Source organism: Anopheles bellator, chromosome 1, assembly GCF_943735745.2.
Source record: "Anopheles bellator chromosome 1, idAnoBellAS_SP24_06.2, whole genome shotgun sequence".
NCBI lineage: Eukaryota > Metazoa > Arthropoda > Insecta > Diptera > Culicidae > Anopheles > Anopheles bellator.
The window spans coordinates 25,025,985-25,041,415 of NC_071285.1; the positions used below are offsets into that span (position 1 = coordinate 25,025,985).

Genomic DNA, 15,431 nt, shown 5'->3' on the forward strand with positions numbered 1-15,431 from the left:
CCCAGGAGTAGAGGGGCTTTCGCGTGCACCGACTTTGTTCTATCGCAAAATCAAGGTCACTTCGTTTGGAAAATGAATCCCCATTAATAAATGGTAATGGTTGCGCGTGGTGTTGTGCCGCGTTTTAAATAAACATTGACCTCACACGCTGTTCGAGTGCAAAGTTTGGTAGCTTAGTGGCCATCACAATCAGACACGTGCTTAATGGGATGCCTGCAAGGTTGGGATTGTAAAATGACCTTTGATGGTCTCCGTTTAAGCGTAGCGAACTCTTGAAAAGGGGTCACATAACTCGAATTGACACGAACAGCCAACCGAAAAGAAGCTCTCCTGCACGTGCTGAGCGACATTTTTTTCATAGGATAGCGAATCACACACGGGCACGGGCACAGGCTCTGGTCTCTAACTAATCGGCGAAAGTGTGTCGTAAGTTGTTTTGACGGCACATCATTCTCATCGCCATCGCATCGTTGAGATACTGATTTAGTGTTAGTGACGCACTAAATAGAATCGCCTACACGCCCTGATCGCGGTGGTGGTTGCAAGAAAATTCTGTTTTCACGCAATCACAACACCAGCGCCAAGAAGAACACCCCCAAAACACGGTGCCTAGCACTTTGACTAGGTCTAGGGTGGTGGACGAGAATCGATCACAAGAACAGCGTGTCGCCATACTACCGACATTGGATCGAAGGTAATTCCATTTGGTTATTCTGGGAGAAGGTTACGAGTGGCAAGATCGTTGCAAGAAACAAAACCAGGCACGTACTCGAAACCCGTGTTCGACATTTCGAGCTCCGATCGATCGATTATGGATGGAAGTGATGGAAACACGGCACAAATTCTATCCAGGCTGCTGGTGGGAGATCCCCGCACGTAGCCGCGCACACGTTTGTTAGGAAAATAAACGTTTCGGTAACAAAATCTCTGTCGCACGGAAACGCAGCACGCACGAGGGTCACCGCGTTACTGCTTCAACCCATCAAACGCTATTCGATCTACGGGTGGCCACCACAGCGTGCATTTGTGGTTATGCATTTTGTTGCACTGTAAAAGAAAGTGCAACGAGAGAAAGGGAAAAAACGCACGCGAGAGAGAGAGAAACAGACGATTGGCCAAAGAAATCAATTTTGGCAGCTTCTCTGCCATTTCAGTTTTCCGTCTTCGCTTGCTAATTTCACTCATTTCTCTGTGATCCTGTCTTAGTTGCATTAAAAAACCTATAAGGGAGAAAGAACCGCGAAGAGAACACTTTCAGTAAATACATTCCAAAAAATCCTCTTGAGAGTAACCTGAACCGCTACTTTATAGTCTAGCCGTCATCCAAAGACAGTAGTGTTCCAAAAATATAATCCGAAAGTAGCCGAAAGTTTGTCGAAGGGAATATTTTTTTGTCTTCGAACAGCAGCTCAGTGCAATCGGGAAACTACTGTTCGGCTACGGTTTTACACCTTCATCACGACCATCACCACCAGCCCGCGATTTACAACGTTTTGGGGCGTGCAGGAACGTGAAGCAAACTAAAGCACAGTCAAAGTTCACACACACATATACACACAGCACGAAAGTGCCGGTCGTCCAAAAATAAACTGCAACAACCGCTTTTGGGGCAACAGAAATAGAATCTGTGTCGATGCGCGAGAAGTTGGGCGGTGCACGTTCTGGAAGTGCGGAAGAGCACAAAAACATCGGAGCAGGATTACAACCGAGCGGAACGAATTCACGTCAGTTTCGCTTTCCAGGAACTGAATGTATCGTTGGAGGCTAAGTCGATTTTAGCTTAAACATATGAGTTACGATGTTTAATATAGTCCCCGGATGATAGTCCAACCAGCGGCAGCCGCTTCTCAATAATACTTAAGTGCAATCGATAATAATACTTAACGCAGGAAAGCCAACAATGGCTAATCTCTGGCAAAAAGTTTATCTCCCTCTCTCTGTTTTCGCAACGCAGGCCAATTTAGCGAAGATCAAATACTGAGGCACGTGTTGCATTCGTGCGCATGTAAAAACCGCCAATGCATTCCGAACTGGTTCGTGTCTTGGATGAATGTGCCATCGCAGCGCCATCTGTTGATCGGTTTCTAATTGCATGCTGTCTTTTACACGATTGGTTGTTTGTCCGGTAAAACGTGGAACTATAATCCGATTTCTTCGACCTCACGCCACCTACCTGTTGATTTCGATGGATGTGACCGGTTGCGTTTTATATCGGAACGACTCTCTCCTGGTTAGGGCCGATGGGATCTGCTGCCTTGAAGAAAGGTGACTGCTGTGGCTGCTACTACTGGCACCAGATAAAAATTTCTCCATATTCATGATCCGCTCAGCTACGGAGATGATCGGTTTTTCGATGTTTGTCACTTGTGGTACGACAGCTGTGCTCGATACTGCATCCGGTAACTCAAGCGATCGAGTGTGCGACAAACTTCCCGCCGATGGCGCGGAATCGGAACTTATGCTGCTACCCATGCTGCTTACCATAAGGTCAGCAGCCGCCGATTGTTCCACATAGCACGAGCGTCGCTTGGCCGGAGAATCAGTCTTTAGTATCGATCGTTTTATCTCTTCCGAGTCGGAGTTTTCTTCGCGGCTGCTCTTCCTAGAACTCTTTAGAATCGGCCGGATCTCTTCGCTCTCCGAGGAGTATTTTTTCTTCAGTATCGGTTTCGGCGCCATCGGAGCCTGATGATCCGACTTCAGGATGGGCTTGATGTCGTAACCACCGCTACCGCCTAGGTCCGCGTCATCATCAACCAGCAGCATATCCTGACAGATTTCTGCCGCCGCTAGTATCACGGCCTGGGAGATCGACACGTGCTTTGGATGCTCGCTTGGTGTGGACGTCGACGAGCTGTCATTTTTCTTCTTCAAAATGCCGTGAGAAACACTGCTCCCACAACCAGTGCCACTTCCGTTGCTGGCCACACCGTTGATCGTGGAATTTCGACTGGCAGTGCCACCACTTCCACTACCCGATACATCTTCTCTAGATTCGTAGCTTTTCTGCTTCAAAATGCCGTGCTGCTGCTGATGGTGGCCAGCAGTGCTGCTACCGCTGGCGGCACCATCTTCAAAACTATTCCGTCGCGTATGGCGCACCAATATGGACCGATCGTCCGGTGAGTGGCTACGACTGTAACGGCTCTCGTCCAGCGAGCAGCGCTTCTTCAGTATACCCTGCTTGCGGTTCGATCGGATTGGCGTGTCGACAACACTCGGTGAGAAGGTGACGGGCGATGCATTGCTCGAGGTAGAGCTGACAGTCGATTCGACGGTTTTACGCTTCAGTATCGAGACGATGTGATTAGAGGTGGTTCCAGACACGGTGACTGCGGACGTCTGACCATTGCCAATACCAAGATTACCACTGCTGCCTTCGTCCATGCTTTTGGCACGAAAGATCGGCGACGTGCTTTGCTTGCTGCGCTGAGGCGAAAGACTCTTCCGCTCGAAATGCTCCACGGAGCTCATTTTGAGTAGCTTTTTCTCACCTTCGAGATACTCGCCGCTTGAAGGGCGGCTCGGAGGAGCGCTCGTGTAGTCCTCGTCATGATCGCGCAGCACTATAATATCCTCTTCGTCCAGCGAATGAATCAGCTGACTTTTGGGATTGTTTTCAATGACGACAAACTCGTCGTTGAACTGATCATCGAACAGGATACGGTTTGCGGGGCGTAAGGACGCATCGACCACAGCAATATACCCACGTGTTGGACCTATGTCTTTTTCCGCTTTTATGACGTCAGTCTCATCATCATCATCTTCATCGTCATCATTGTCGTCGATTCTTTCGCATGTATTCGATCTCGCGGAACACAATCCTGAAGGACCGGCCTCCATTTCTTCCGCCAGTGTAATTCGAGATTGAACACTTTCCTTTCCCACAACCGGCGGCACTTCAAACGTTGCAATCATTTGCTCCTCTTCTTCCACTGCCTGTAGATCCTCGACACTCCTATGAACTCCCACAATGACGATCGATTCGGATTGCAATGTTACAGCGGCTACCTCTAGTGTTGGAGACTTTAGAATTTGACTAAATTTAGAATATTGACCGATCGAGGACGACTGCTCCTCGGATATCTCATCTGGCTCATCGAACGCTAGTACGGACTGTGCAGCGCCACTGGCCGGGAGCTCCAAACCATCGCTTGTTTTCTCTACGTCCTCTTTTCGGCCCTCAGCGGCTACCGGTGCTTTCTCTGTCGGCTGCCCACAGCAACTACTGGCTATTGATTGTTCGCTATCTAGACTATCGTTTAAAAGTGGCATCGGATCATCCACCGCCGCAGCCAGCAATTCCGAATCAATTCGGGCAGCAGGTCGTTTCAACCTTGGTGGCGAGGTAATCAGCTGTCGGCGCGCCTGTTCCATATGATAGGCCAGTGGAGGACTTCGCGACTTACTAACGGCATGCGGATTGTTTGATAATCCGCCACACGTGGAAAGCCGCGAACAAATCCGAACGGGTGATGATCCCGCAGATGATGAGCCATAGTGCTGCTTGCTTGGCGCTTCCGGTGGTGACAGTTTTGGGCTTACTACATTGTTCGATGAACACGCAGGTTTCGGAGAGGCGGTAGGTGACTTATCTCCCACCGATGATGACGATTTTACGGGAGATGAACGATTGCTCGATGAGTGTGTGTCCGGGCTGCTTCGGAGTAACTTCACACGATGTTGAGAGCGATTTGCAGCGGCAGTATTCACCATGGCTCCTAAAATAATGAAGGCTTTAAGTTAAAATACTGCATAACATTGTAAAAGAATAAATAAATTTGTTATGTTGCAAGAAGTCAGCAAGAAGACAAGATGAGCATACAAATATCTACTACGATCGAAAGCTTCGAAATTAAACTAACTAACGTAATGCAGAAACATAAAATTTAATGAAAAATTAAATCGGCGTTAGAAAATAACTATTGAAAAGAGCAGAAATAAAACATTAAGAACATGGGAAGAACATTACCACTGAGAAGAAAATGAATGAAAAAGGCAATGGCTGAAGTAGGGGTGATTTTTTAATTTTCATGCCAAAAATGTTAGGAAGTACGGATTAGTTTCGAACAATAAAAAATAAAACAACAAATAAATTTGGTTCATCCGAAAGTCATAGCTCGCGACGAAAGGAGTTTCCTTTTGGTGATTTACCGATTAGAATGTGACCGCATAAACCGGATCCGGGATTTTTACTTTTTCTCCGCACGAACTCTACATTATTATCATAACTGCTAGAAGATTTAATTTACAGTTGGAGCCTCGGAAACGGGGGATGCCACCACATACACACAAACGCCCGAAGGTCTAAACCTCTACGGTTACGCTGGACGGTGAAAGAACGATAGGAAGAAACTTACTTGCAGCTGCGTTGGCCGACTCTTCGGTTTGCGAGCGGTTGAGAAAAGATTTTCGTTTGGACGACTTGTCTTTCTCGGGAGACACCCCCTTTCTATAAGCGATGCTCTTTACCGGGCTCAGCCCGTTCACATCCCTTGGTAGGGCGATCACTTCCGGTCGCACAGCGTGTGACCGTTTCAACGTGGATGTTCTCATTCGCGGCGTACCGCCCGCAAAACTCGAATCATTACAGTCGATAGCTTCGTTAGTACTCGGTTCAGTTGTTGGGTTATCGGGTCGACTTGCCAACGCGGCCGTGGGCTGTTCTAAAAAAGTCAACCGTCGATACTTCGAATCCTTCGCATGTTTGCGGTCTTGCACGGGAGCGAGATCCCCCACTTGCTTGGAGGTGATTTCAAGGGTTGCTGTAACGGCGGCACCTTTCTGGCTTTTAGGTTTGGCCACACTTGCCGGACCGGCAACCGGCTTCACGATTGACCGTTCAACACCCTTGATCGTTTCGGAGGTTGTCTTCAGTCTCTGTTTCATATTCACAGCGATCGACGGTACCAAACGCTTTACTTCATTATCTCCGCTCGAACTGGCATTTCCCGTGGACACTACTCCTGCTGCCGTTGGCGTCTTCCTTAACCTGCTAGTTTCCTGCGGTTCTCGCTTCGAAGCCAATGGTAACAACTTGTTCGCCCTCATTCCAGTGTTGGTTGGGATTGGTGCTTTTCTGCCGGGACTGTCAGTGGAATGTTTTCCCAACGTACCGTTGGGTGATGTCCTGGTCAATAATGTTCGCTGGGTCTTGCGCTGGTGCTCGTCGCTTCCACCTGTGGCCACCGTTGCTGACAAGACGGCTGCCGCAGAACCACTGGACGCTGTAGGCTTGTCGGGTGCTTCACCGTGAAAGCGACGGTTATTCAACGGTTTGTGGTTTAAGATATGTTTATCACAGCAATTTCCCCCAATTGTGTATAAACAATCGAGGAGAAGAGTTAAAACCGAAGCAAGCGAAAACAACACGGAACAAAACAAAAAAGAACAAATATTGCTCCATATATTGTGTGTTGTGTGTGCGTGAGCGTATGTTCATGTGGTGTCCAACGATGATCGAATTTGTAGCGGGAACAGAAGATTGACCAGTTGGTTTCGTGGGTTTTTCGAAACGTTCGAATGTACGATGGGCGGTTGGTTGTAATCGGCATCGGTTCGGGTGTTCGGGGAATTCGATTACAAGAAGCAGTCACAGGTGTTACACACAAATTTGTGAAGGAAATAAAAGAAAAGAAATAGTAATAAAATGAACAAACGTTAGTGCTTGTGTACTGCTGTGTTCGTTTTGTTTTGTTGGACTCTGATATAAATTAATTTAAAAAAACAGGAGGATAATTGAGGATAGAAAAAATAGGAAAACTATTATAGAATTATAGGTATTAACATTACTCCGCTTTTTTGTGTGCTATGTACAAAATCGTGAAACCGACAAAATAAATAAATGGAAACCACTTTCTTTTATTCCTATCAAAACCTTACTCGTTGGCGTATTTGAGCGATTATTAAAATAATGTCAATAATTGTGGGCCAATAATCGTGTTTGATGGAAGATGTTATCAAAAATGCAATTAGAGCCAGTAAAACAAATAGAGACTATAATAAATGGGTCGGTTAGAAAATAGTTGATTTCCTATTGTAGCTACAATAGCACTGAAACCGAATGAATCCATAAAAATGTAGTATGAAATGGAAAAGGATTGTAATGAATATATCCTTAGGCCAGGACCGCTTGGTGGTTTTAGGTTGCTGGACAATGGAAAAGGAGCCAAAAGAAAGCTCAAGTTTACTAATTACAAATTTAATTTCTGATTTCATATTGTACTGTCCAGGATTGTTTGGTACGTTGCAACATACTTATTAAGACACCCAAAGAAAGAAAGCTTAATTTACAAAACACAGTCTCATATTTTTGAATATACTATGTCTTTTTCAGTCACTGGCCTCTGCCCACCAATATTAAAATCAGCCAGTCTCCATCAGGATAAAAAAGAGTTATGAAATACCGCCTGTATTCTGTGATTAGCGAAAAGCCCAGCCCGAGAAGCGATAGGGATTGTCGGTTAGCATTATCATGCATTATAGTTTAGGTTAACACAATATAAACCAGTAGATGAATGCTGCATTAAGCGCGTGGTGCTTGATTCATAGGGATTGCTGCGGTAGGGCGATAGAAGCAAAATGGAAAAACCGGACGTAATCATGAAGAATAGAAATATCGAAAATAATTGGCAAACGAAAAAGTGCTAAATGACAAAGCTGCAGGAATTTGAAGGCCACAACAAGAAAAGCGTACATTAAGTACATGACTACATGAAGTTAAGTAGAACAGCATCTAACTGAATTCTAAGTAAGAAGAGCGTCTTACACAATGGTCTACACATAGCTTATTCAAAAAAAAATCCGTTACATTAAAAGCAAAGTATCCTTTCTATAAAAACCTCCAAAATGCGCACTTTCAAAGCAAACCTTCTGTAACAACGTACCGTGAGTGGCTGCGGCCCGCAACCGGGAAGATCTGGTGGTTCGGATTGTTCTCGGTTGCGCCGTTGAAACGGTGGCCACATTCTGACCGTGCACCGGAGACTGCGGGTTCGAACCTCCGGCAGCTGGATCCCTGTGGCCATTGGTGGGCGGATTAGCTTGGCCGCTGCTACCGCTAGGAACTTTACTTGCTGTGGTTGCGGTGCCAGTCGTATGAGGACGTTTGACGATGCTGCTATTGCTGGTGGTGGGTTTCGAAGGTAATGGTAACGTCGATGGCTGCGTTTTGCTAGAAATTGCACTTGATGGAAGAGAGTTCGGTGTTCTAGATGATGATCTGGAAGAAAAAATAAAAACGAATTAAGACATCGGCAAGCAATGGATGGGAGACACACTAGATCACCGATCGTTATACCTTTTGCTAGGTTCCAGTCTTTCATTTTCATTCTCATGGACAATATTTCTTAAGTAAATTGGTTTACGTCTATCGGCTCTGTATTTCGCAATCCTATCTATATCCTTGGCGGCGTAGGCAGGATCAACCAGTACTGGGGCGCAGGAAGCACTTCCGCTGCCACTGTCGGAGCCGGAATTGTTCACCGCAGAACGGGCACCGGTCTTGGCCGGCTTCACTGTCCGCGATCCTCGAGTAACGACGTGACTAGACGCGCCAGAAGCGACATTCGGGCGCGAACTTTGCTGCTGCTGGTTCATAATGTGCGCTACCCTTTCCGCCTCTTTCTCTTGACATATTATATTCAGCAGTCGGCTGACTGGGGTCGATTCTGGCCCGAAGAAGTCCGATATCGTTTTGGAGCGTGTTTTCAGGAAGGTGCTCTCATGCCGTCGATGAGGAGCACGGCGTCGCTCGTAGACCCCTGAGATAGCCGGCGCTCCGGAAAGCACGCCACTGTTCGAGTTGCCTGCCGTGCCAGAGGGCGAGTAGCTCGAGCCGAGATTCACCGACGGTGGCGAGCCGAGCGATCGCTGTGTCACGAGTGGCCGCTTCGGGTAGGACACGGGTGGGTGACGCTGGATGCGACGGAAGTTGACGGCACTGAACTTGGGCGGAGGTAGCGTTTGCGGAGGTGAAGAACAATTGTAAAAGCCCGGCGGGCGATCAGGACTAGTCAATCGCCCACTGGCGAGGAGGGCAGTAGCGATGTAGTGATCACAATGTTTGGTGCTGGTGCTCCGCTGCTCCCGATGTTGACCCTTTCTTTGTTGGTGGCGCTGCTGTTCGTGTTGCTTCTCGGCCCGAATAACTTGCAGGATGGCCTGTAAGCTCGAACTTTCGCTCGGTGGCGCCACTGGGGGTAGCGGCAATGGTTCCTCTCGAGGACGTTGGGGCGGTGTTAACGTTGGCTGCAGTTTCACTAATGGCGGAGTGTGATGAGAAGCCGGAGGCAGCGGAAGTTTATGACGATTTGAATGGGAAGGATGCAGCGATGGTGAGTGTTGATAACTAGTTTCTGGTTGCGGTTGGCAGCTTAGTTTGGCAGTGACTGATGAGAGCTTCTTTTCCAACTCAAAGATTGCACTATTCGCGAACGGTTTGTTTTCTGTGAAGCCGTAAAGAAAGGCATAACAGTGATTAGTGATTTAATCGTTTAATTTTCGTTAAATCGTTTAATCGTTAAATATACGAGACTACATTTTTTTGGCCATCGGACGGTGTCGTGAGATTGGGATGTTAAAATCAAGGATTATTCTTACATCTTAGACATTAAGCAAAGCCTACTAGCAAAGCAGGTTGACGTTTCAAATCCCAGTTACCTCACTACCGGGCTAGCGTTAGAGGTTTTTTGTTTCAATTCGGTTCGATTTTGTTTCAAGTTGAACACATAAAAATGAGTTTTAAATCATCGACAAGTTCCAGTGAGGACTCTTTTAAGTCCGTTAACGAGTGGAGTCCAGATCCGCACGAGCATCGACCGGAAAGCAGGCTGCAATCTCTGGATCATACGTTTGGCGTTATCTGGCAATGTTTTGATCCTCTCCAGAAAAATCTATCAACACTTTCGACCGATTGTATCACATGGGCGCTCGAATTTCTAGAAAACTACTCCAACGGCCATTTTGGGGACGAAGTTGCTTTTGTTTTCTCGTATCTGAGGTGCGTTTACATGTTTCTTCACATAGTAAACCCCAAAACGGAGCCGGACAACGTCGAACAGCGAGAAATAAAGGATACAGGTGTACATCAATCGAAGCAAGCGAAAATGGAAACAACTGAGTACTCCAACGAAACGGAGGAAGCGATTTTGATGAGTTTGGTGGAAGAACTGCTTCGTTTGTACGCGCTGCTAGCGAGATATAAGCAAGAAATTAGATTTCGGCCGGCGAATCACGAGGACGCCACTAATTTGCGTGTCATCAACGATTTACTGTACGAACTGAGTGAAAGTCTGAACAGTGTCGAAGGATGTTGTTCTTCGTGACAGCTGGAGATCGCATGGCTTCATCCTCAGCCGAACTCAATCTATCGTTGCCTCTAGCATAACATTGAGCCTAATGAGTCTGACAGCCCCCGACGCAATTTGCAAATCGACTAAATCCTTTTTGAGCAAGTCAATAAACGTGAAACGCAGCGGAAGCAGAACGATTTTTGCACGTCATATTTTTTATAACATTGGCATACTTGGCTTACTGGGCTTTTGGAGGCTGTTGATATAATAAATCGGTCTACCAACGGTCGTGCTGGTGACGGCGACAACTGGTTTCGAACGACCTGTCGCGTAGGAGGTGCAACTATCGACTAGGACGTTGCCGGGTCGTAGCCCTACCAAGGCGATGTGGCCTATTGGGAACCATCTTTCGAATCGACTACTCTACCATGACCTTCGAGACTCCACGCGAGCAGGTTGAACTTAATGGTGGTGCAATCGAGCAGGTTGCAGTCGGGCATGTTCCATTCGATAATTGGTTGAAAACATTCAGCCAGGTTTCATAAAGAAAACGGAAATTGAAAAACGGTTCGTGTGCTTTAGGACACTCATATTGTGTATCCAGCCATTATCCTGTTGTGAACCTTTTATTAGGCTATCGAATTTATGATTTATTATCAAATGTAAATGTAACGTCCCATATCGAAGCTATGCGCACCTCATCTACCTATATCTGAACTCTTTTTGTTTCTTGTTTTCTATTTACTTAACGTACATAACGGATGGGTAAAATCAATCTGGCATACTAAACTTGTTTAAGCATATTTAGGATAACTTGAATGGATCGCAGTTTCTAGATTACAATGATTACTACCGTAATCAATAACGCTACGCTATTGATGCATAATTACGCCAGAAATATTGGCATTACTACATTCTGTTTGCAGCATCATTAAGGTATTTGCAGCACCTCTCAATGGCGGCGTTCCTAATGTTCATTCAATATTCACATCGAAGTATGCATCCATTTGATGTTGCATTTCAGTTATTCCAAACGCGACGGAGTTTCGTCAGATATCATCGCTATCGACACCATCAACACGCAAACTAGAGAGCAGAGCAACAAATCAAAAAGCTCACTCTAGACCTATTCCTGATACCATAATCATAACCGAGGTTTGGTTTCTCCTTTCATGCAGGATAGCTTGGCCTCGTATTTTTGTAAAAAGTGTACACAACATGTTCTTCATAATAATAGATAAATCGGGCCAGGGATAGATAGAAAACCAAAGAGGGTAACTTCGTAGAATAATATTTTCGGTGATTAAACAAATACTACATATATTTAGATACCAAACTACGTAATAAAAACAATATCGTGTAATACTTCCACAATAAAATTCTGATAATAAAACAGACATTTTAACGTAAATGAAACTTAATTATTTTTCGATAACAAGTGCATTGGAAAATCGTAAAAAGGAAACAAATTTTGTGTAGTGAATTAGGGGAACGTGAAACACCCGTGGAAACCCTAGTAAATACACGAAATTAAAGCCGGGTCCTAAAATTATCCTAAATTTCATTACTACTTAGCACCGTTCGATGGCTCTGAAGCCACACAAAAGGAAAATCAATGAAATCAGACACATTAAGCACACTCCTTACGTCCAACGAAGCCCACAATCCAGTTCTCCAGGGAGGCAATAGCGAATGACGGAAGGCATTGACCTTAGCATTACTTTGAGCATGTTGGAACTACATTCTATCGCACATTCGGAGATAATACGAGACTCCCAAACGTTAACGCAAACGTTAACGCCGAGAGTCGTTACCACTTGTCGTCATTATGTGTTTGTGGGAGATCCTCAATGTAAATCTTTCCATTCGAGTAGGTAGGTAGCCGAGAGACAACTAAAACCAAACATGAAAAGTTACCAGACAACCAGGTGGGAGTATCACGCAGCATGCAGGCCTGTTTTCGTGACTTAAAACGGGTTTATAGGCTGTTGCGATGTAGTATTTATTTTGCGCTCTGTGCCAATCTTTTGGATAATTTTGGCATAATATCGGAAAGCATTCAATATTCTCATCGAGTAATAAATTGCAGTTCTGTGCATTTGGCTGGCCCTAGAACACCAATTGCCCCAAGTGTATAATTCGCAATGCACGTAATCCTTTAATTTATTAGTGCAAGGTCCGCTGACGCATTGATACTAACACTAAAGTATTAGAAATCGTGCGTTGAATTTATAGGGAAAATCCCAAAATATTGAAAGATAATTTAGTTCTTCCTCATTCGTTTACATACCTCTTCCCAAACGCAAACGTAATCACCGGCGCATGACCAGCTGTCGAGTCATAAGCATATCGAGGATCGACACACGACACAAGGAACTCAAAACATCAACCATCGAAAGCTTCACACGCTAATCAGTCCTATTTTTGACGCGGGCGTAATACAACCGATCGAATAGGAAAAAGGAAATCAAAAACAAGCCACGTTCTGTTGGCAACGTTTTCATCCTCGCTCTGGTGTGTGATCGATGCCAGCCGATCACCGTTTGTTGGTGCCATGTGGCCTCCCGAAAAAGCATTCGTGGGGCTTCAGATTTTGATGGTCGAGTCCAACATTTCTTACAGCAAGCGTGAATATCGCAATGGCTCATGATTTATGGTGGACTTACCGATTGTACCAGTCCCATGCGCCAGGCAATGAAACAACGTTAGCCTTAACTAATTCAACAGGCTACTGTGGCTGATGTTTGATTCAAAATAAGCACGCATCAACTGTTATTCGTCCCTACTGTCAGTATTCTATCTTTATCTCATGCGAGAAGGTTCATCAACCAACTAAACGCAGTTCTTGAAGCGCGTTCGGTAGTGAATGAAACTACACCATTCGGCCGTCGAAATGTGGCAGGTGAATGACAGGTGCTACTACAGTGTTTATCGCAATCTCGATCTCGATTAGAGATTTTCACTGCATTAACAAAATGCGTTGGTAATATACAAATCCCTGTGCTTAGGACCATTGCCTTGTTGAAAGGTTTGTCTTATTGCGGGTAGCCTCGCATAGAAGCTGAAGAATCGAATAGAATAGAAGAATCGTTAATCTACAAAACCAACAGAAAAGGGTATAAAACGGATAACAAACTGTAATCCACTTATATTTACCAATTCCAATATAATAAAATGCTTCACATCACTTCCAATTTGTGCTTTAGAAGAACGTTTTCAAAATGTGAACATAAAAATGGCAACATAACTAAAAATTGGCCTTGATTTATCATCTTTCCGTTGCCTTTCACTCGCTCTACCAATTAGATTTCATTTCTATCGACCAAGGTGCGGCCCAAGGCGTGTTGATCTACAATACAAAGGTGTTTTGATCACGATTGTGATTGTGGCCTGTATTCGGTCAAACAGAGTTTCCTGTCTATATTTATGACACAGAAATGTCGGCAAACTTGAGAGTTCTATTTTCACGCCAAGTCAAGCCTTTTTCTAATTGACAGCTCTGGAAAGATTCGAGCATTTCGCAAGTTTTCAAAACGGCAGCCGCAGTTTTGTTTTGTTGTTCGATTGATGATTGACATTGACTTTGCTTTTTCGCGGTATACAGGCTTTCGTGCGAAAAGGTGTCTGATGATTTAAGTCAACAGCCCATTGGCGGTGTCTGTGAAGGGATACACCGAACAACAACATCGTCGCTGGTTTACGATAGATTAATGGAGTGAAAAACTAACAAATGGAGAAACTCCCAGCGCAAAAGCAGTTAAATGACGGTCGGTTTGGTTTTGTAAATCCTGAGGGCTTAATGAGTGGCATTATTTAAGAACTCCAACGGTTTAAGTATCCAGTGTTGAAAGTATAACCAAAACGCTTCAAAGCACCACAGTTGTTTTGTAATGTTAAACGAAGTGATATCGTATCGACTGGCGTATTTATAATGATATACGACAGCAAAGGCTACACACAGCAGTCGTAGCAGTCGTGCTGAGTCGTGAATATTGTTTGTGCCGCGCTATTGTTCCATCAACGCTCCCCAACAAGCATCGCGTCGTGACCTTCGGAAGTATAAAACCTTTTACTTTCAAGACTGAAGTGTGCGCGTTAGATGAAGACGGGAATAGATGCCAGGGGAACTCCACTTGATGTTCTGCACCATAGTGAAGTCCGGAAATTCCCCAAAAAGAGCCTCAGCAACACCGAGCCTTATTTTAAAAAAATGAATAATTTACGAAGTCGCAAAAAAAACCAATAATTTTTCGGTAAGGTTTTGGAAAATGATGAGCGGGCCAACGAAGCGATTCGATCGTGAAACAATATGGTCAAAAAGGATCGGGCGGCGACAAGAAGATGAAGAACTTACCAAAACCTCTTTGAAAGTACAACTTTGAGTCGCCCCCGTGAATGTGTGCCACTTTTCCTATATGTTACGCTCGCGATTGCTCTCTGGTATCGTGATAAAGTGTCACAATCGTCCTGTGACGCTTAACAGATAGATAACACCACAAACGCGTGAGCTGTACTGAAAAAGAAACTACGGTCGGCAACACTCTGGCCGGCGGGCTCAGGAACCGGCGGGGCAGCGAAGCGTCTTGTGATCGGCTTTGCGCGGTTTGTGAACACGACCACGGCGTTGGTGACAATTTGCTTTTGCAAAGTAACCCACCAAGGACCACGGAGAACGAACCGTTCACTCGGCGTCTGATTGTGTGTGCTCAAGTGTCTCAGGTCCAGTCCGTCCCCACAGCGAGCGCAGTTTCGAAGGCGGACTTTTCGACAGCTTGTACGATACCTACTGAGCCATCTTTTTTTCCTTTCGCGCGGTTGGCTGGCTGCTGCTGTTGGCTGTGGAAACCCATTAGTGGTCGCTTGGTAGACGAAGCGAGAAGTTTCCGATCCACAAACACCACGTCAGAGATCAAAAAGTGGGCAAGTATCAATGGAGGAAAAGGGATCTACTCTACAAGAAACTATGCTCGCATGGGGAGAACTCATTTTACAAAACGGACAACTAATAACATAATACTAATCGAGCAGCGGAGAGTAAACTGTATGCCAACCTATATAAGATCTCTATAAGAGGTTACAAATTTATTGTCCAAAACCGCCAAAGCAATATACTATCCTTCTGCACAGGAAGTCGAGTCG

At 45.3% G+C, this 15,431-nt stretch overlaps 1 protein-coding gene across 1 annotated transcript in view; it reads right to left on the reverse strand.

Moving 5' to 3' along the window:
- The window catches only part of LOC131215292 (uncharacterized), a 59,550-nt gene that overhangs the window by 6,254 nt on the left and 37,865 nt on the right, over positions 1 to 15,431 (reverse strand). Inside the window, exons 3-7 of the mRNA XM_058209680.1 lie at positions 9,057 to 9,446; positions 8,300 to 8,972; positions 7,887 to 8,221; positions 5,361 to 6,245; positions 2,174 to 4,544 (exon numbers count right to left, since the gene is read on the reverse strand). Of these exons, the coding sequence (XP_058065663.1) occupies positions 2,174 to 4,544; positions 5,361 to 6,245; positions 7,887 to 8,221; positions 8,300 to 8,972; positions 9,057 to 9,446 (4,654 nt within the window). The remainder of the gene's footprint in view (positions 1 to 2,173; positions 4,545 to 5,360; positions 6,246 to 7,886; positions 8,222 to 8,299; positions 8,973 to 9,056; positions 9,447 to 15,431) is intronic.